General features: G+C 41.6%; 1 protein-coding gene across 8 annotated transcripts in view; it reads left to right on the forward strand.

The window, feature by feature from the left end:
• Positions 1-16,760, forward strand: part of PDLIM2 (PDZ and LIM domain 2) — a 103,837-nt gene that overhangs the window by 86,450 nt on the left and 627 nt on the right. For all 8 annotated transcript variants that reach the window (XM_033950328.1, XM_033950321.1, XM_033950327.1 and 5 more), the window contains exons 8-9: positions 10,017-10,153; positions 14,187-14,295. In XM_033950328.1, the coding sequence (XP_033806219.1) occupies positions 10,017-10,153; positions 14,187-14,295 (246 nt within the window). The remainder of the gene's footprint in view (positions 1-10,016; positions 10,154-14,186; positions 14,296-16,760) is intronic.

Here is a 16,760-nt window from a genome sequence, read left to right on the forward strand (position 1 = left end):
GTGGAAAGGATAGGAGCCCTAGGAGGTGTGTCGCACAGGGTGCATTTCTGGCTTGGGACAGTCCTGGTATCTGACTGTCTCGGTCAGATCCCTGCTGTGTCTCTCTCTTTCCCTTCCTCTAACCCAGGAGTTTTCAACCCAGTCCTTGGGACACATCCAGCCAATCAAGTTTTCAGGATACCCACAATGAACATGTCTGAGAGAGATTTGCATACAATAGAGGTAGTACATGCAAATTTATTTCATGTATATTCATTGTCTGTGACTTGTCTGAGGAACTAGGGTGTATGTATTTAGGTCCTCAGGTCTCATCCATGGCGTAGTAAGGGGGTGTGGGGAGTGCGGACTGCCCCCTATGCCAAGTCGGTGTGGGCACTAGCACTTCTCCGCCCCACCCTGCCACACTTCCATATTATCCTTGCTAGCGCGAGCAACTTCTGCCTGTTGCTCATGCCGGCCTGATTCCCCTCTGAGTCACTTCCGGGTCAGGGGGCCAGGAAGTGACATCAGAGGGAATCCAACGCTGGTGCAAGAAGTATGCTTACAGAAGCCACTCATGCTGGCGAATATTAAGAGGTACAGGGGGAGAGGGAGCGCACAAGTGTGGAATGGGGGGCATAAAGGGGTGGGGGTGTAGAGAGGAGGGTACAGTGGGGGTCACCACCATCCTGGATACTTTCTAACCTTATTATGCCACTGGTCTCAACTCATCTCCTAGGGCTTTTGGTGCAGGTTCAGTACCATTTTGGAAGCCTTTCTGTAGATCTCCTCTAGACTGTCTCTGTCCCTTCAGAGGGGCAGTTTCTAGAACTGGATACAATAATCTAGATAAGGTTTCGCCAGCGACGTATACTGAGGAATTGTTGCCTCCCTTTTTAGTGCTGGCTTTTTGCCACGGCCACCACTTAATCTCACTGGTTTTCTCCATTTGCATTCAGTGTATTTTGAATTGCTGTTTGTACTTTTTGGCGCGTTTTTTCCCCCCCCACAACCTTCAAAGCTGAAGCATAGCTCACAGGTACAATGTCTGAAGTTCCTCTCCAGCCTGAATTTTCAAAGGGAAATGCTGCAAGAGGAATCCCTTTTAAAATGAACTGTCCTGGGATGGTTTACAGTTTGCCTCCAAAGTACATTATCAAGTATTTCTGCCCAACAGATTTTAAGAGGAGTACCTGAATGAAATGAAAGAGAAAATTTGCCTTCCTGAGTACCAAGGCTCGACTTGGTTAACAGTAATTGTAGTTAATAGAGAGAATTGACCTCATAGAAACTTATCTGCTTGAAAATGCTGAAACAGAGTAGTTTTCAGGATTTAAAAAAAACTTGAAAGGATGGACAAGATCTTATTTGAAAAGGTAGGTCATTCCAAATTGTTAATAAATAGGGGAAGGAATGAACAATTTTACTGATAGATCTAGCATCTTTTACAGTGGGAAAAGAAAGTATAAATACAGTGGTACCTTGGTTTGCAAGCATAATTCGTTCCAGAAGCATGCTCGTAATCCAAAGCGCTCGTATATCAAAGCAAATTTCCCCATAGGAAAAAATGGAAACTCGGACGATTCATTCCACATCCCAAAATCTTTTAATAGAAAATGCAGTACTTGTATTGCAAGATCTCACTGGTTTCGAACAATCACTACACTGCGGGTGAATTGGGTGTGATGCTTTTATTATGTTCAGCCGCACTCAGCGTGAGATGTGTGTATATTGTGCTTATTTGACGTGATACACGTATATGTGCTTGTACTGCAAGACAACGCTTATTTATCGAGTTACAATTTAAGAAAATGTTTTGCTCGTCTTGCAAAACACAAATAAACCATGTTACTCGCTATCCAAGGTTTGGCTGTACATGGATAGTTCTGCATCTTGAGGATCTCGAAGAATTTAAAGCTAGAGGGACCAACGAATCAAAGATACCATGTAAGATTTTTAAAACTATGCAGGCACATTTGAACTGAACTCTCAATCAAAAAGGAAGCCAGTGTTAACTCCTTAACAGAGGTGACACATGATCATACTTTGTTTTACCAAAGATCAATCTTGCGGTATTTTTAATTAACTGGAGTTGTTTTTTTTCATTTCCTTTGCTCAAACCCACGTAAATGCAGTTACAATAGTCCAGTTGTGCCAAAATGATGGAATGGAAAGGCCAGTTAAGTCTGTACATCCTTCTAAAATGTGCACACTCTTACCTGGGGGAGGAAAAGTGCATATAAAGGTGGCAATTTCAAATCATTATGTGACCTAATCTACCAAGAGAGAAGGCAGATTGTGCAGACGTTAGAATCTGTGTAATAAAATGCATGCACTGTTGCATTGAGAGCACAAAGTCTGTAATTTAAAAGGACAGTTTTAAATTCACCCCCATTAGAAATAATTCTTTATTTAACATCCAGAGCCAGCCCAAGGGGTTCTTTCACTCTAGATAGAGGTTTTCAACCATAATAACATAGTAAATGATGGCAGATAAAGACCTGAACGGTCCATCCAGTCTGCCCATTAGTTATACCCATTAACATGATTAAATTAAGTTAATTTAATCATAGACTGTAAAGTCCACCTGGTAATGTTCTAGGTTCCAACTGTTGAAGTTGCCATCTAATCAAGCCATTGTGACATCACTGCTGAGGCTGGCTCTTAGGCATTGGTGGAATGAGGCATTATGACATCACAATCTCAACTCTGGAATGTTGCTACTCTTTGGGTTTCTGCCAAGTAACATAGTAAATGATGGCAGATAAAGGTCCATCCTGTCTGCCCATTAGTTACACCCATTAACATGATTAAATTAACTTGTCTATTCTTTGATATTTCTGGGTCATAGACTGTAAAGTTTACCTGGTATTGTCCTAGGTTCCAAATGCTGAAGTTGCCGTCCAAGCTCACTAAAGCCTATGCAACCATCCTGTTTGCAGGATATCTACTATAAAGTCTGGCCAGTAACATCCTCATGTTCCAAGTTAGTGGAGTTCCCATTGATGCCCTCCCCTACACCAAATCATCACATATGGGACACAGACTGTGCAAGTCTGTCCATTACTGGTCTTAGCTCTTTAATATACAATCTTCGTTTTCTAATTAGAGATCCTCTGTTTATCCTACGCTTTTTTGAATTCCATCACTGTTTTCCTTTCCACCACTTCCCCCGGGATGGCATTCCAGGCATCTACCACCCTCTCCGTGAAAAAAGAATTTCCTAACATTGCTCCTGAGTCTTCCTCCTTGCAACCTCAAATTATGCCCTCTAGTTTTTCCATTTTCTCTTTCTGGAAAATATTTGGTTCTATATTAATACCTTTCAAGTATTTAAACATCTATCATATCTCCCCTGTCCCTCCTCTCCTCCAGAGAATTTAGGTCTTCAAGCCTCTTCTTATACTTCTTTTGGTTCAAACCCCTTACCAGTCCGTAGGACACACCCAGCCAGTCAGATTTTCAGAATACCTACAATGAATATGCAAAAGATAAGTTTGCATGCTGGGTGTGTCTCAAGGACTGGATTGAGTGTTAAGTAACTTGTCCAGAGACACAAAGAGCAGGCTGGAATTGAATTCGCAACTTTAGGGTGCTGAGGCAGCAGCTGTAATCACTAGGCCACCCCTCCACTCCATTTTGAAGCTCACTGTGAATGGGAGATGTACCTGCATGCTAGATTGCCTTTTTCAACATAAGAATAGCCATACTGGGTCAGAGCTGTGGTCCCTCTACCCCAGTATCTTGTTTCCACAGTGGCTAATCCAGGTCATGAGTACCTGGCAAAGAAAATGAGAATGTCCCTTAGCTGCTGTTTAATGATCAGCTGTGAAAAGTAGTTTTGAAATGAGCCCTCTTCACTGTCTTTTCTTGGGTAATGGTTCCAGCTCATTTTAAGGGTCTTATGTTTATGGACTTTTCTAGAAACGAAGGTCACTCCTCCAGCATTCTCTTTGCATTCTGTTTCCTCTCTCAGGGGCGTCTAGACCTTCAACTTTAATTCTTGTCCCTTTGCCTAGTTTTATTTAACGTTGTCTCACTTCTGCTAGTTTAAGCAGCCTTTCGCTCTTCTGTGTCTCATGATGCTTATTCTTCCAGATCTCTGCCAGTGTTCCCAGCGTTCACAAAAAAAAAAATTTGATAATATTGTGACGGCTTAGAGGAACCAAATTGTTAGCATCTGCCTGATCTTAGCAGCCGAGTGTGACTACTTAGCTTTGTTCAGTTTATTTGATATGCTGCAAATATAAAAATTTAAATTTAAAATCTAACAGTTTACAATAAAATATAAGGGAAGGCTAAAACAATAAATAAATAAGACATAACATTGACAATGTAGACGAACTGAAACACATGGGTAGAGTATAAGGATTAGTTACAATAATTCAAAGGTTCAAGGGGAATGGAAAAAAACATAAGGATAATGGAATTCTGCTTTAAAATTCAAGGAAGAGAAAAAAAAAAGAAAAAAAATCTATATGTTAAAAGCTTGAGAAAAATAATCAGCTTTTAACTGGAGGAAATATTTTTTCACTCAGAATAGTTAAGCTTTTGGAACGCATTGCCAGAGGTTGTGGTAAGAACGGATAGTGTAGCTGGTTTTAAGAAGGGTTTGGACAATTTCCTGGAGGAAAAGTCCATAGTCTGTTATTGAGAAAGACATGGGGGAAGCCACTGCTTGCCCTGGATTGGTAGCGTGGAATGTTGCTACTCCTTGGGGATTCTGCATGGAATGTTGCTGCTATTTGGCATTCCAGAATGTTGTTTACTCTGTGAGATTCTGGAATTTTGCTACTCCTTGGGTTTTGGCCAGGTACTAGGGACGTGGATTGGCCGCCGTGAGAATGGGCTACTGGGCTTGATGGACCTTTGGTCTGACCCAGTAAGGCTATTCTTATGTTCTTATACAAAAAAAAGAAGGAAGACCTGATAGCTGGATCTGAAAAGTAAGTATATTATATTTGAAACGAATCCTGAATGCAATCGGAAGGATATGTTCTGCTTTCAGAAGAGGGGTAACACGATCAGATTTTAACGATTATACAAAAGTTTCATGGCTGATAATTTGGAAGGTCTGTGAAAGTAGGATTACAATAATCAAGTCTGGAAAACACCAAAGAGTTGAGAAGAATTCGAAGAAATGAACAAATGGAGCGAATGGAACGAAAAGCAAAGAATGATGAGGAAAGCACTTTGGAAATATGGGAGTGAAAGGATAAAGTATTTATTATCCAATATCACTCCAAGGATCTTAGTGGATACAGTGACTTGACTTGGTGCTCTGTTCAGTCCCCATTCAAATGATGTCACTATAATATTAATCAAAGTTTAAATTTAAATATACTTTTATTGAAGATTAGCACATGTTATCTGTAGCAGGACCCACAGAGATAAAATTGGTCTTGAGACCCTGAGTGTCACCAGTTGTATTTAGGTAGTCTGACTCTAAGGGCTCCTTTTACGAAGCCGTGTTAACGGTTTTAACGCATGCAACTTTTTAGCACGTGCTAAACCCGCGCTACGCGGCTAGAACTAAAGCCAGCTCAATGCTGGCGTTAGCGTCTAGCGTGGCCGGCAGTGCGCTATTACGCACGTTAAGCCACTAACGCGGCTTCGTAAAAGGATCCCAAAATTATCATTAAAATAAGTCTGGATTCAGGGCTTCACCGAGACTAATTTAGTCTAGTTGGATCACTTGGCTTCTTGAACTGAATTGGCATGGGAGGATGTCAGCATCAGTAGCTAAAAGCATGCTGCCGACTGCCCCAGATCTGAAATAGTTTGGGAGGGGGGGCTCTGGAGAGGACTCTTTAATTGGCAGGACTTTGAGATCTCCTCCAGCAAGATTTTAAAAAACCTTTTTTTTCCCCCCACTTCAGGGGAGGGGGGGTGTCTGTGTGTAGCTGGCAGAGAGGAGATGTGAGGTCCATGCCCACTGGGAAATTGAGCTCTGGCTAAACTTCTGTGCAAGGACCATGCGATTAAGGATAAGAGCAATAATAATAATAATAATAAAAAAAACCCATGTGTTAGCACATTGTATCTAAGGCTTCCTTTTGAATGTTTAGTAACTCAGGAAAAAATTCTCAAAACTAAATTGTGCCTTTAATGTGTTCACTAAACCAGTTCCAGATGGTTTAGGGGCATGTATTTTAGCGGTGGATTATTAGAACAGCTTCTCATGGTCTTTTCCGAGTTTTCTAGTAGTCTCCGATACTGCCATGTATATGTAATACAATGAGGTCATTAATATTAAAATGAGCACTCCGAGCGATTCTCTATAATCACCGAGTGATTCTCTAATCTCGTTGTGCCACATTTGTGGTCAAAATTTGCCAACAGGCTTGATCAGTGCTTGAGTGCTGATTGGCTCAGGCACTGACAGGAAAGTGAGGTTTGACAGTTCAGACCTGTCAGAAAATTTTGCTGCCATCGAGCAGCCCCCCCCAATCCCCCCTACCTCAGCAATGGGAGAGATGCCCACTCCCTCCCACCACCAAGCAATGCCCCCAGGACACACACACCCCCGGCAGTGGGAGAGATGTCCACTCCCTCTTGCTGCCAAGTAACACCCCCGATACCCCCCTCAGAGACCCGTTTTCCTCATTATCTTCTTGACATTAAGGTATTCAGACAGTGGGGCTTTTTTGTGTGCCAATAGTGGAAATAACGCTCTAGACGAAGATCAGACTTGTCCAAGTACTCATTTTCTCAGTGGTCAATTACGGAAGTGAAAGCTGGATGCTACAGAAGCAAGATAGAAAGAAGATTGACTCATTTGAGCTTTGGTGCTGGAGAAGAACTAACAAATCGATTCTGGATGAGATCAAACCGGCTATGTCACTTGAAGCCCAATTGATGAAGTTACAACTCTTATTTTAGTCACATCGTCAGAAGAGAAAGATCATTGGAAAAGGACGACACGTGTGGGAAGATTGGAGGAACCAGGCGAAGAAGGCAACTTGAAATCAGATGGCTGGACACGTTGAAAACAGCCAAGGGGTGACGTGGATCTCTTTTTAGATCTATAATTCATCAAGTTGCTAGGACTCGAACAGAAGTCGATGGCACCTAACAAAACGTTGGTACTATGGGATATCGATAAGTTCTCAATTGCATTTAAAATTTCTTATATGTTCACCTTTCTTATTGATAATGGTTAAAACACAGTATTTTTCTTTTTGTGTTTTTAGTGAATGTGAGAATTTTTATATGTGTATTTTTTATGTCTTTGAATTTACTGAAGTGGTCAAGTAGTGTGAAATGATAAATTAAAATAGAAAAAATTCTAACAATGAACTTGCTTATCTTAAGGACATGCTGATATGTGTTAAGAGTTATTAGGGGGGGGTGTGGCACAGTGGTTAGAGCTACAGCCTCAGCACCCTGAGGTTGTAGGTTCAAATCCCATGTTGCTCTTTGTGACCATTTAAAATGGCACCTTGAAAGCACCTGCTGGTGTCTAAATGATGTGCGCCTACGTAGGTGCTTTAGGCTGCTGAACGCCATGGATGTGGCTAACACTGGACATGGTGTTAGGCAGCCTAAAACGCCTAAGTGTGCACGATTCATGACAAAAGATAGGCCCGGAAAATCCTGGCCTACATTTCCAGCGCCTGTCTTTTGTGGAGGCATGATTCTCTATAGGGTACTGCCACGTGATTGACGCACGATCGGCGGCTGATGATATCGGCACCCTATAGAGAATCCGGGCCTATCTGGATAATGGTGGTGATGTTCCTTTTATTTCCTATCAATGCCAATGCAAGCATTTTATTTTGTGTTACAACCCGAGAGACGCCAAAGGCAGGTTCCCCATGTGGTCTCTGGATACACAGTGTTCAGGGCTGGATTTTGTAAATATATGTTTTAAAATGTAATAGCCCTTGTTTTCTGACCAGTGAAATACAAACGTTCTAAGAAATGCCATCTGGCTTCTTTATTCTGTCTATTTTAGTTGGGATCTGACTGACCACACAGTCTGCTCTCCTAGTTATAATTGCTACTGTCTTTGAGTTTTTGGTTCATAGAAACTTTTCTTGGCTGACCCAAACTAAAGGCAATTTTCTCTATTCAGGCGTTTCTAGCTCCCATATTAACCCTCGGATTACATAGAGACACCGGGGGTCCAAATTCACTTTCACAGGAACATGGGGGGGGGGGGGGGGGAGCAGGACAGTCTAGAAGCTTATCTGGATAGTGATCACGTCCAGTCTATCTAGATACAAAGAAAAACTGTGGAAGTGATGTTCTTGACTAAAAGTTTTAATAACAAATGTTCTTCACAAATAAAAGCGATGTATTCAATACAATATCAATCCAAACGATACACAGCAAAAACTGGTGGTGCGGACCCGACATGGTCCATGTTTCGGCAAAGAAACCTTCTTCTGGGGTTCGATGGAAATGCACCACAAAATTTAGGTATGCATGGAATCATCCAAAAGTGTGTCGACGACAGCGTGAAACGCAGGTAACAGGCAACATTGTCGTCGACGCACTTTTGGATGATTGCATGCATACCTAAATTTTGTGGTGCATTTCCATTGGACCCCAGAAGAAGGTTTCTTTAACCGAAACACGGATCGTGTCAGGTCCACATCACCAGTTTTTGCTGGGTATCATTTGGATTGATATTGTATCGACTGCATCACTTATATTTGTGAAGAACACTTGTTGTTAAAACTTTTAGTCAAGAACGTCACTTCCACAGTTTTTATTTTTGTTTTTTTCCTGTTTTTGGTGTTTTCATTGCTTCAGTCTATCTAGATTACAGAATGTTATCGTTGTCTTAAGATATCTAGATAGCAGTCTGAATATGGCTACTGATTGCCTTATCTGGATAGTCACCAATTCTTATGTCCTTATTTGAAATATTCACTCATCTTTTACACATTCTTTATAGTCGTTATAATCATTCATACACTTAACACCGAAGCTCCTCAGTATGCCACACTAAACTTGTTGATTTGTTGAAATCTTGGTGTGGTAGCCATCCTCGTAGGAACTTATTCATTTTAAGTAATTTTTAAGTGATTTTAAAAAATTTTTTTTCTTGAATATGCTATTTCATTATAAAGTGCCAGTGCTTATTCATGAACTTTTATTCATTGATAATTCATTCAAAATTAAGAAGTTTTATAGTGCTACTTAGCTTAGAACATAACTGCCTCGTTCCCCTCCGACGCGTTTCATTCTTCCTCAGGGTCGGGGAAGATACATGCAGAAATGTTCAAACTTTTAGCGTATTGTCTCGGCACAATTAGCAGTGAATGATGGAGAAAAATTTCAGCAAAAAAGGAGAAAGAAAGTCCCAGGCCTCAGGGTAAAACAGAGCAGCAAAAGAAGAGGCACAGGAGATGTCAAAGCCAACCTTACGTTATATATTCTTTATTGGTGGTATATCCAAAATTCAAAAACAAGACCTTGACGTACAATGTAAATGTAGGATCCAAGTTTTGGTGACTACATCGCCTTCCTCAGGGGACAGTAAGGAACTTCCCCCACTTCTAGGATAATTTTCTTTCTTATCCCCAAAAAAGCTTCAGAAGAAGCGGCAGAAAAACCGATCATGAGATTCACCCAATGTTGAATTGGAGGGAGGAGCACCCAGGTCTGTCACTTGCTCTTGCTTTTCACGAAGAAACGTAGCAGAGGAACAAAACGAAAAGTAGAAACATTTCTCCAACATTCAAGAAAGAGAAGAGAAATGTATTTCCCTTCCACTGTGTACTGAATAGCAGGGTTTTTGTTTTTTTGGGGGGAGGGGATTGGGGCGGGGTTAAACTGAACTCTATATCCCTGGAAAAAGACTCGTGCTCATTTCCTGTAATTAGAATTCTTTGTGTCACTGTCTGACCTTCCAGACTGGCATGAGATTTACATCCAAGTACACCAGTCACTTTATCCTCCCCTGAGGGTGTTCCAAGTTTCAAGTTTATTAGTATTTTATATACCGCCTATCAAGGTTATCTAAGCGGTTTTTCCCCCTATAATGATCCATTGTACTATTATTTTTTTTCTTTTTCCTCTTCTAGTACTGGTTCTGACCCAGGGATAAACCGTTTTGAGGAGGACTCGGAGGTTTATAAGATGCTTCAAGAGAACCGTGAAACTCGGGCACCCCCACGACAATCTAGCTCCTTCCGCATCCTACAGGAAGCTCTTGAATCAGGTACAAGAATAGGGCATGGAACACAGGACCATATACTATCCAGAAGAGAGAGGAAGGAATTATACTGGATGTGATAAAGGTGCAGGGTAAAGGATGTGAGTTTGAAGGAGGGGAAATGAGTCTGCATGGTGACACTGAATGTGTGATTGACAGACTTTTGCAGTCTGTATCCTGCAAATGACAAGACAAGATGGTTTTGATAGGATGGAGTGAGTTTTGACAGCAATTTCAGTAGTTAGAACCTAAAGATAGTACCGGGCAGACATCTGTGGTCTATGTCAGGGATAGGCAATTCCGGTCCTCGAGAGCCACAAGCAAATCAGGTTTTCAAGATATCCACAATGAATATGCAGGGTGCCCACAAAAACACTCCTTGATTTTAAATGGTTACAAAATCAAAACTTATTGAAATATGTTTATAAATAAGATGACAACAAATACAAGTCCCAAAAAGCAGTTAGCAAGATCTTACACAATCGCTTGCACTTTTACACTTATAAGCTGCAATTGGTGCAGAGGTTACAACCTTCAGACAATGTAATGCGACAAAATGACCAGGTGTTCCTCAAGTGGCCCCCGGGATCACCAGACATTACTGTTTGTGACTTTTTCCTTTGGGGGTATGTGAAAGACAGAGTGTGCGTACCTCCACTATCCGCAACTATGGATGATCTGCAGGAACACTATAATTAACACTATAAAACAAAACAAGAAATAAGGAACAAATTCAATTAATTATTCATTCATAAAATTATTTTATACTTATTTATGATTCAACTAATAAATAAGAAATTAAATTAATTACTTAATTAATTTATCATCCTCTATTTTGGCTCTTACATTTCATGAAAACATCGGAGAACCTTCTTTGGCCCTATATAATTATATCCATCTGAACTCTTCATCTTAATTTTTAACTTCATTAATCAACTTTAAAACCATTTAATTTAGATAAATTTCTCTTTATTACACATTTATAGAATCTTTATCAAATATCTAATAATTAATATTGTACCTATATTACTTATTTATCAGCACACTTACACAAACCACTAACTTATGACCCGGCTATTCAGTCCTCAACCATCTGTTTAACTTCATACCATTTCTAACCTTTATTAAATACACAAAATATCATTACTTTTCAAAATAGTTCTTTCGGGGTTATACTCCTCTCAGTCGATATTTGATAAAGATTCTATAAATGTGTAATAAAGAGAAATTTATCTAAATTAAATGGTTTTAAAGTTGATTAATGAAGTTAAAAATTAAGATGAAGAGTTCAGATGGATATAATTATATAGGGCCAAAGAAAGTTCTCCGGTATTTTCATGAAATGTAAGAGCCAACATAGAGGATGATAAATTAATTAATTTCTTATTAGTTGAATCATAAATAAGTATAAAATCATTTTATGAATGAATAATTAATTAAATGTGTTCCTTATTTCTTGTTTTGTTTTATAGTGTTAATTAGTATTAACCACTCTGGTCCTGATGAAGCTCTCTTATTGTAAATGAGAGCGAAACGGAGATCTTCCGTCGTAGTTGTGGTCAGAGAGCCAGGTATGACAACATACACCCGAGCTAAGTATCGCCATATTTATATTATAAATTTGAAATAAGGAAAAATATAGAAAAAATCATTGATAAAAGGAAAAAATAAAAGATTTTTTCATACATTTTAAATTGAATAAATAAGATGCAAAGATCGATGATAGCTCACTAATTAGTTACAAGCCAGGATTAAGTTCTGTTAGCTTGTAACTGCGAGCGCTTGAGATCCTAATTCATCAATTAATTTCAATTTGAATCTAGATGTATGATTTTTTGGTTCGACATCAGCCTATTTTTTGAAAGGAAAAATGTGACACCCAAGTTTTTTGAAGTGATGATCTGAGCTCGATTATCACATTGATGTTTGCAGAGTAACAGGTGGTACACACATCGAGTGCATGTAATCATACCATATGAAACGTAATGAGTTGATGAAACTGTAGCCTCAAAGGTGAAGGAATATTCCAATACATTTTGGTTTTGTAACCATTTAAAATCGAGGAATGTTTGTGTGGGCACCCTGTATACGAGATGGATTTGCATGCACTGCCTCCTTGAGATGCAAATCTATCTCATGCATATTTATTGTGGATATCCTGAAAATCTGACCTGCCTGTGACTCTCGAGGACCGGAATTGCCTTCCCCTGGTCTTTGTTCCAGAAATACCAAAGTAAAAAAGACAATTTAGCCATGAATGTATAATGTGTGTGGCTATTGGACAGACTAGATCAGGGATCTCAAAGTCCCTCCTTGAGGGCCGCAATCCAGTCGGGTTTTCAGGATTTCCCCAATGAATGTGCATTGAAAGTAGTGCATGTACATAGATCTCATGCATATTCATTGGGGAAATCCTGAAAACCCGACTGGATTGCGGCCCTCAAGGACTAGATGATTAGATGACTTTTTCTGGGAAAAGCTGAGTAAAGTTGCAGATCCAAGAAGTTGAGAATGACTTGCTGATTTGTTGTTTTTTTTCATGTCATGGGTCCATAAGCAGTCTGTAAAGTTACATATTTGAACTTCAGTAACACCCCCCCCCCCAAAAAAAAAAAAATAATTAAAAGGATGGGGTTTGGAAAACTGAATTGCAATTTGTTTGCTCATAAAAGAGTTCATTCAAACCCTCTTTTTTTTTTTTTTTTTTTGTTTCTGGAGACTTAGGGGAGAATTCAGGAACGGGCATTAAGCGTGTTGGTGCACACAATCGCATTAGCATGCGCTAACCGCTAAAGATTCCCATTATATTCCTGTGGGTGTCTTTAAGCAATTAGCACGCACTAACGTGCTTGATGCCCTGTTATAAATTTCCTCTTTTGTCACCTTTTCCCAGAAATGGTCACAAGTGTGAGCTGGATCTACGTTAAGTGTGAGGCACTGGCTATCTTCCTGATAAATTTTTGCTTGTTTGCGTGTTAGGATTTATTTACCCCCATCTTTTGAAGAAATTCGTCCAAGGCTGTATACAGCAAGAATAAGCCAATTACAGCAGAAAAATATTCAAATAACAGTACACGTAGATAAGATAGATAATAGGAGTAAGATATAAATAAGGGTGATTAAAGAAAAATTGCACATGAAATTGGAAAAGGTGCATGAAAATAATTTCAGCTAGGGTAGGAATTGATAAGCAAGTCCTGCTACAGTACATAGAGCTGGTGTTAGTTCTTGTCTGGTTGACTAGCTAGTTAGTGGCTTCTTCCATTAAAGATTTAGACCCAGGGCAGGGGCCCAGGGCAGAAATGAAAGAGGGGGGTCCACCAATTCCTCTCCTCATGCAACCTCCCCCAATTTCCCCACCCACCAAATGCCCTCCCATCCAGCATCTCTCCTTTCATCCCCCTCCTTCCTTCTCTCCCTCCTCCATACCCTGGGTTTACCACATACCCTCCCATCTATGTAGCGTCTCTCCCTTCAATTAAAAATCAGCTGCTCCAAGAGGCCCCTGTGTGCTGGGATGTCCTCTCCTTCTCCCCAGCCCATTCCGAAGCCTCCCCTCTCCCCACCTGTAAAAATGCAAAGAGATCACTGGCGCAGCAGCAATTCACTAGTGCTGTTGGTGGCCCCCCTCAGCACTTCCTTTTCCGCGGCACACCCAAGCAGAAACAGGAAGTTGCACCAGAGGGGAAAAGACTGCTGCTAAGGAAGCACTGAGGTGGTCGCAGGCAGTGCTAGTGAACCGCTGCAGTGCTGGCAACCTCTTAGCATTTTTACAGGCGAGGGGTGGTTCGGAATGGGGTAAGGGAGAAGGGAAGGACATCCTGGAGCTGTGGGGCACAGGGCAGATGCTCTGTTTCCCACCCCACCCCCCAAATGCTGGCTATGCTTGGTAGACTATTAGATTTAATTCCCTCCTCTAAGCAGAATTGTTCTAGTGTGAGCTCTATGTAGTTAGGGTAGATGACGGAAGACTTCCCACAGACGCTCCTTGTGCTCTTCCAAGCATTCACTGATGTCTGGTTATGTTCTTTCTCCACAGAGGGTCCCGACATCTATCTCCCTAGCTGTCTTTCTCCAAATGTTCACAAGCCAGTGAGCAGCACTGTCCATAACCTGCACATCTGTGAAAAATGTGGTTCCAGCATTGTGTGAGTATAAGATCCACAGGGGGAGGGGGAGGTCCATGCTATATCAGTATTATGTGAGTGTGAGCTCAGGATGAAGCAAGGTGGTTAGTTACACATCACACTAGTGCCCTGTGAGCACACAGAGGGGGGCCAGTGCAATAAGACCTGTGTTGGAGCTATGCATTGAAGTTCAGTTTCCTATAGTGCACCAGGCACATTTTAACCACAGTTTGCACAGAGGTGGTACCAATATGAAAACACTGGGTTTTGCATATTAGATGGAAATCAATATTATTGGTGAATCATGCACATTGTCCTCACTTCATAGCTGTAGCAAGTTCCTCGTAAAACTCCCCATCCAGCCACTTGATCACTTTAGCCTGAGAGGACTGTGAAAAATTGCAAGAGAACAATTTTTTTATTTTTTTTAAGGCATTTAAGCTCCACCTATTTTATAACTGCAAAATATGTTCTTGGGTTCCCTCATCTAAAACTACCCTCAAAGGCCAGGATTCTCAAAAACCCGTATTAAAAAGCGACGGTCTGCTAATGCAGCCATTTTGATAGTGAATCTAAAAAAGCGAGACATTCTCAAAAAATCACGCATGCAAATGAGGTCGGCAGACAGCAGCGAAGATTCGCTAAATTTGTGACCCGACTCCCTCCCCATGTAGTAGGAGAGATGCCCACTCTCCCCTGTCTCCGCTGCCCCCCCCCCTCCCCCTTACCTCAAATACATGATCCAGAGGGACACGGAATCCCTCCTCCCAGCTGCCTGTGTCATCTAAAATGGGCCTTCCCCTTCCCGGTGCATCTTGGGATGCACTGGGAAGAGGCCTGAGGCTCCGATTGGCCCGGATGCCTAAGGCCTCTCCTATGGGGCATCTGGGCTAATCAAAACCTTAAGCCCCTTCCCGGTGCATCTGGAGAGGGGCCTGAGGCTTTGATTGGCCCAGGTTGTATAAAGCCCCTCCCATGGGGCATCCGGATCAATCAGAGCACCGAGGAGAGGAAGGCCCATTTTAGACAATGCAGGCAGCTGGGAGGCAAGGGGGAGGGGGCAGCAGAGATGGGGAAGGGATCACTTGCCAACGGAGGAGAGTGGGCATCTCTTCCACTGCAGGGGGAGGGGGTTGGGTATCGTCGTGGCAGGGATTTTAGGACAGCGGGAGATTGTGGGCATCTCTCCCGCTGCAGGAGGTGGAGTGTTCGCTGCCGCTGCTGCTGCAGGGAAGGGTTGTGATGCAGCAGAGAGAATGGGCATCTCTCCCACTGCATCACAACACAGGGGATTTCTAGCAGTGTCTGACACTTACCGGTACCCCTGGACCAGTCGCTTATTTTTGTCACCAAAGCCAGCACTGCTTTTAGAAAATTGGTCGGCATTTTTTAAGAATCCATTGAAGGGCTCATTTCAATGTTGAAGAGCCCATTTGCATGTCAGTGTTGGAGACTGCTAGAAACCTCGCTAAAGACTGAGATAATCCGTTTTGAAATTCTGCCACTAAACAGTACAGGCTAAACCACCAGAAAACAGTTTAGCGACAGCGTTAAAATTTTGAGAATCTGGGCCAAAGTGATTGAAAGGAAAGAAATAACAATTTTAGAAGATAAATAAACAATTCATGTACTTTAGTAAAGGTCATGGAAAAGAAAAACTCTTTGTGCAGCACTTTCCTGCCCTCTGCTGGCTTCAACTGTGTATTGCAATCTCCTTTCCATCCTCACTATCCTACTCTCACCCCTCACAGGCCCAGGTTGAGCTAGGAGTCTTACAAGCCTGTCCTATCCAGGAATCAACATGTAATATTTGGAGTTAATCTAACCCTTCACCGGCTTTGCCTAAGCAAGAATCACATGGGTCCAACCTATCCAAGAACCTCATAGATTCACTGTAATCTCTCACTGGGCCCACCCTACCAAGACCAGGAATGTGGGAGTTCAGGCTTTCAATGCCGTGAACAGGCCAGGACTTCAGGATATCCCTAATTAGGGTTACCATATGGCTCCAGAAAAAGGAGGACAGATTGAGACATCTGGGTTTTACATCCATTGCCTTCAGTGGAAATAAAACCCACTTGTCTGTCTATCCTCCTCACTTCCATTGATTTCAGTGGAAGTAAAACCCGGATGCCTCAATCTGTCCTCCTTTTTCTGGAGCCATAAGGTTAACCCTATCCCTAATATGTATGAAGAATCTGCATATGGTGGAGGTGGTATCCATGTAGCTTTTTCTCATAGGTATTAAAAGAGTATCTTGAAAATCTGCCCCATTTATGGCACATGAGGCCTGAATTCCTGTATGCCTGTCATAGACAACTTTTAACCCTCTCAGTCCTAACCTACTGAGCAGCCTTACAGGTTTTGGGTTAGATTCACTAAGCCCACGGATCGAATCAGATCCGTGGGCAGGGGGGCGGATTCACGAAGCATCCTCAAGCGTCCTCTGTTTTTGTTCTTTGACTTTTATCTGTCACAATGGCCAG

This window comes from Geotrypetes seraphini, chromosome 6 (genome assembly GCF_902459505.1).
Source record: "Geotrypetes seraphini chromosome 6, aGeoSer1.1, whole genome shotgun sequence".
In the NCBI taxonomy this organism is placed as follows: domain Eukaryota; kingdom Metazoa; phylum Chordata; class Amphibia; order Gymnophiona; family Dermophiidae; genus Geotrypetes; species Geotrypetes seraphini.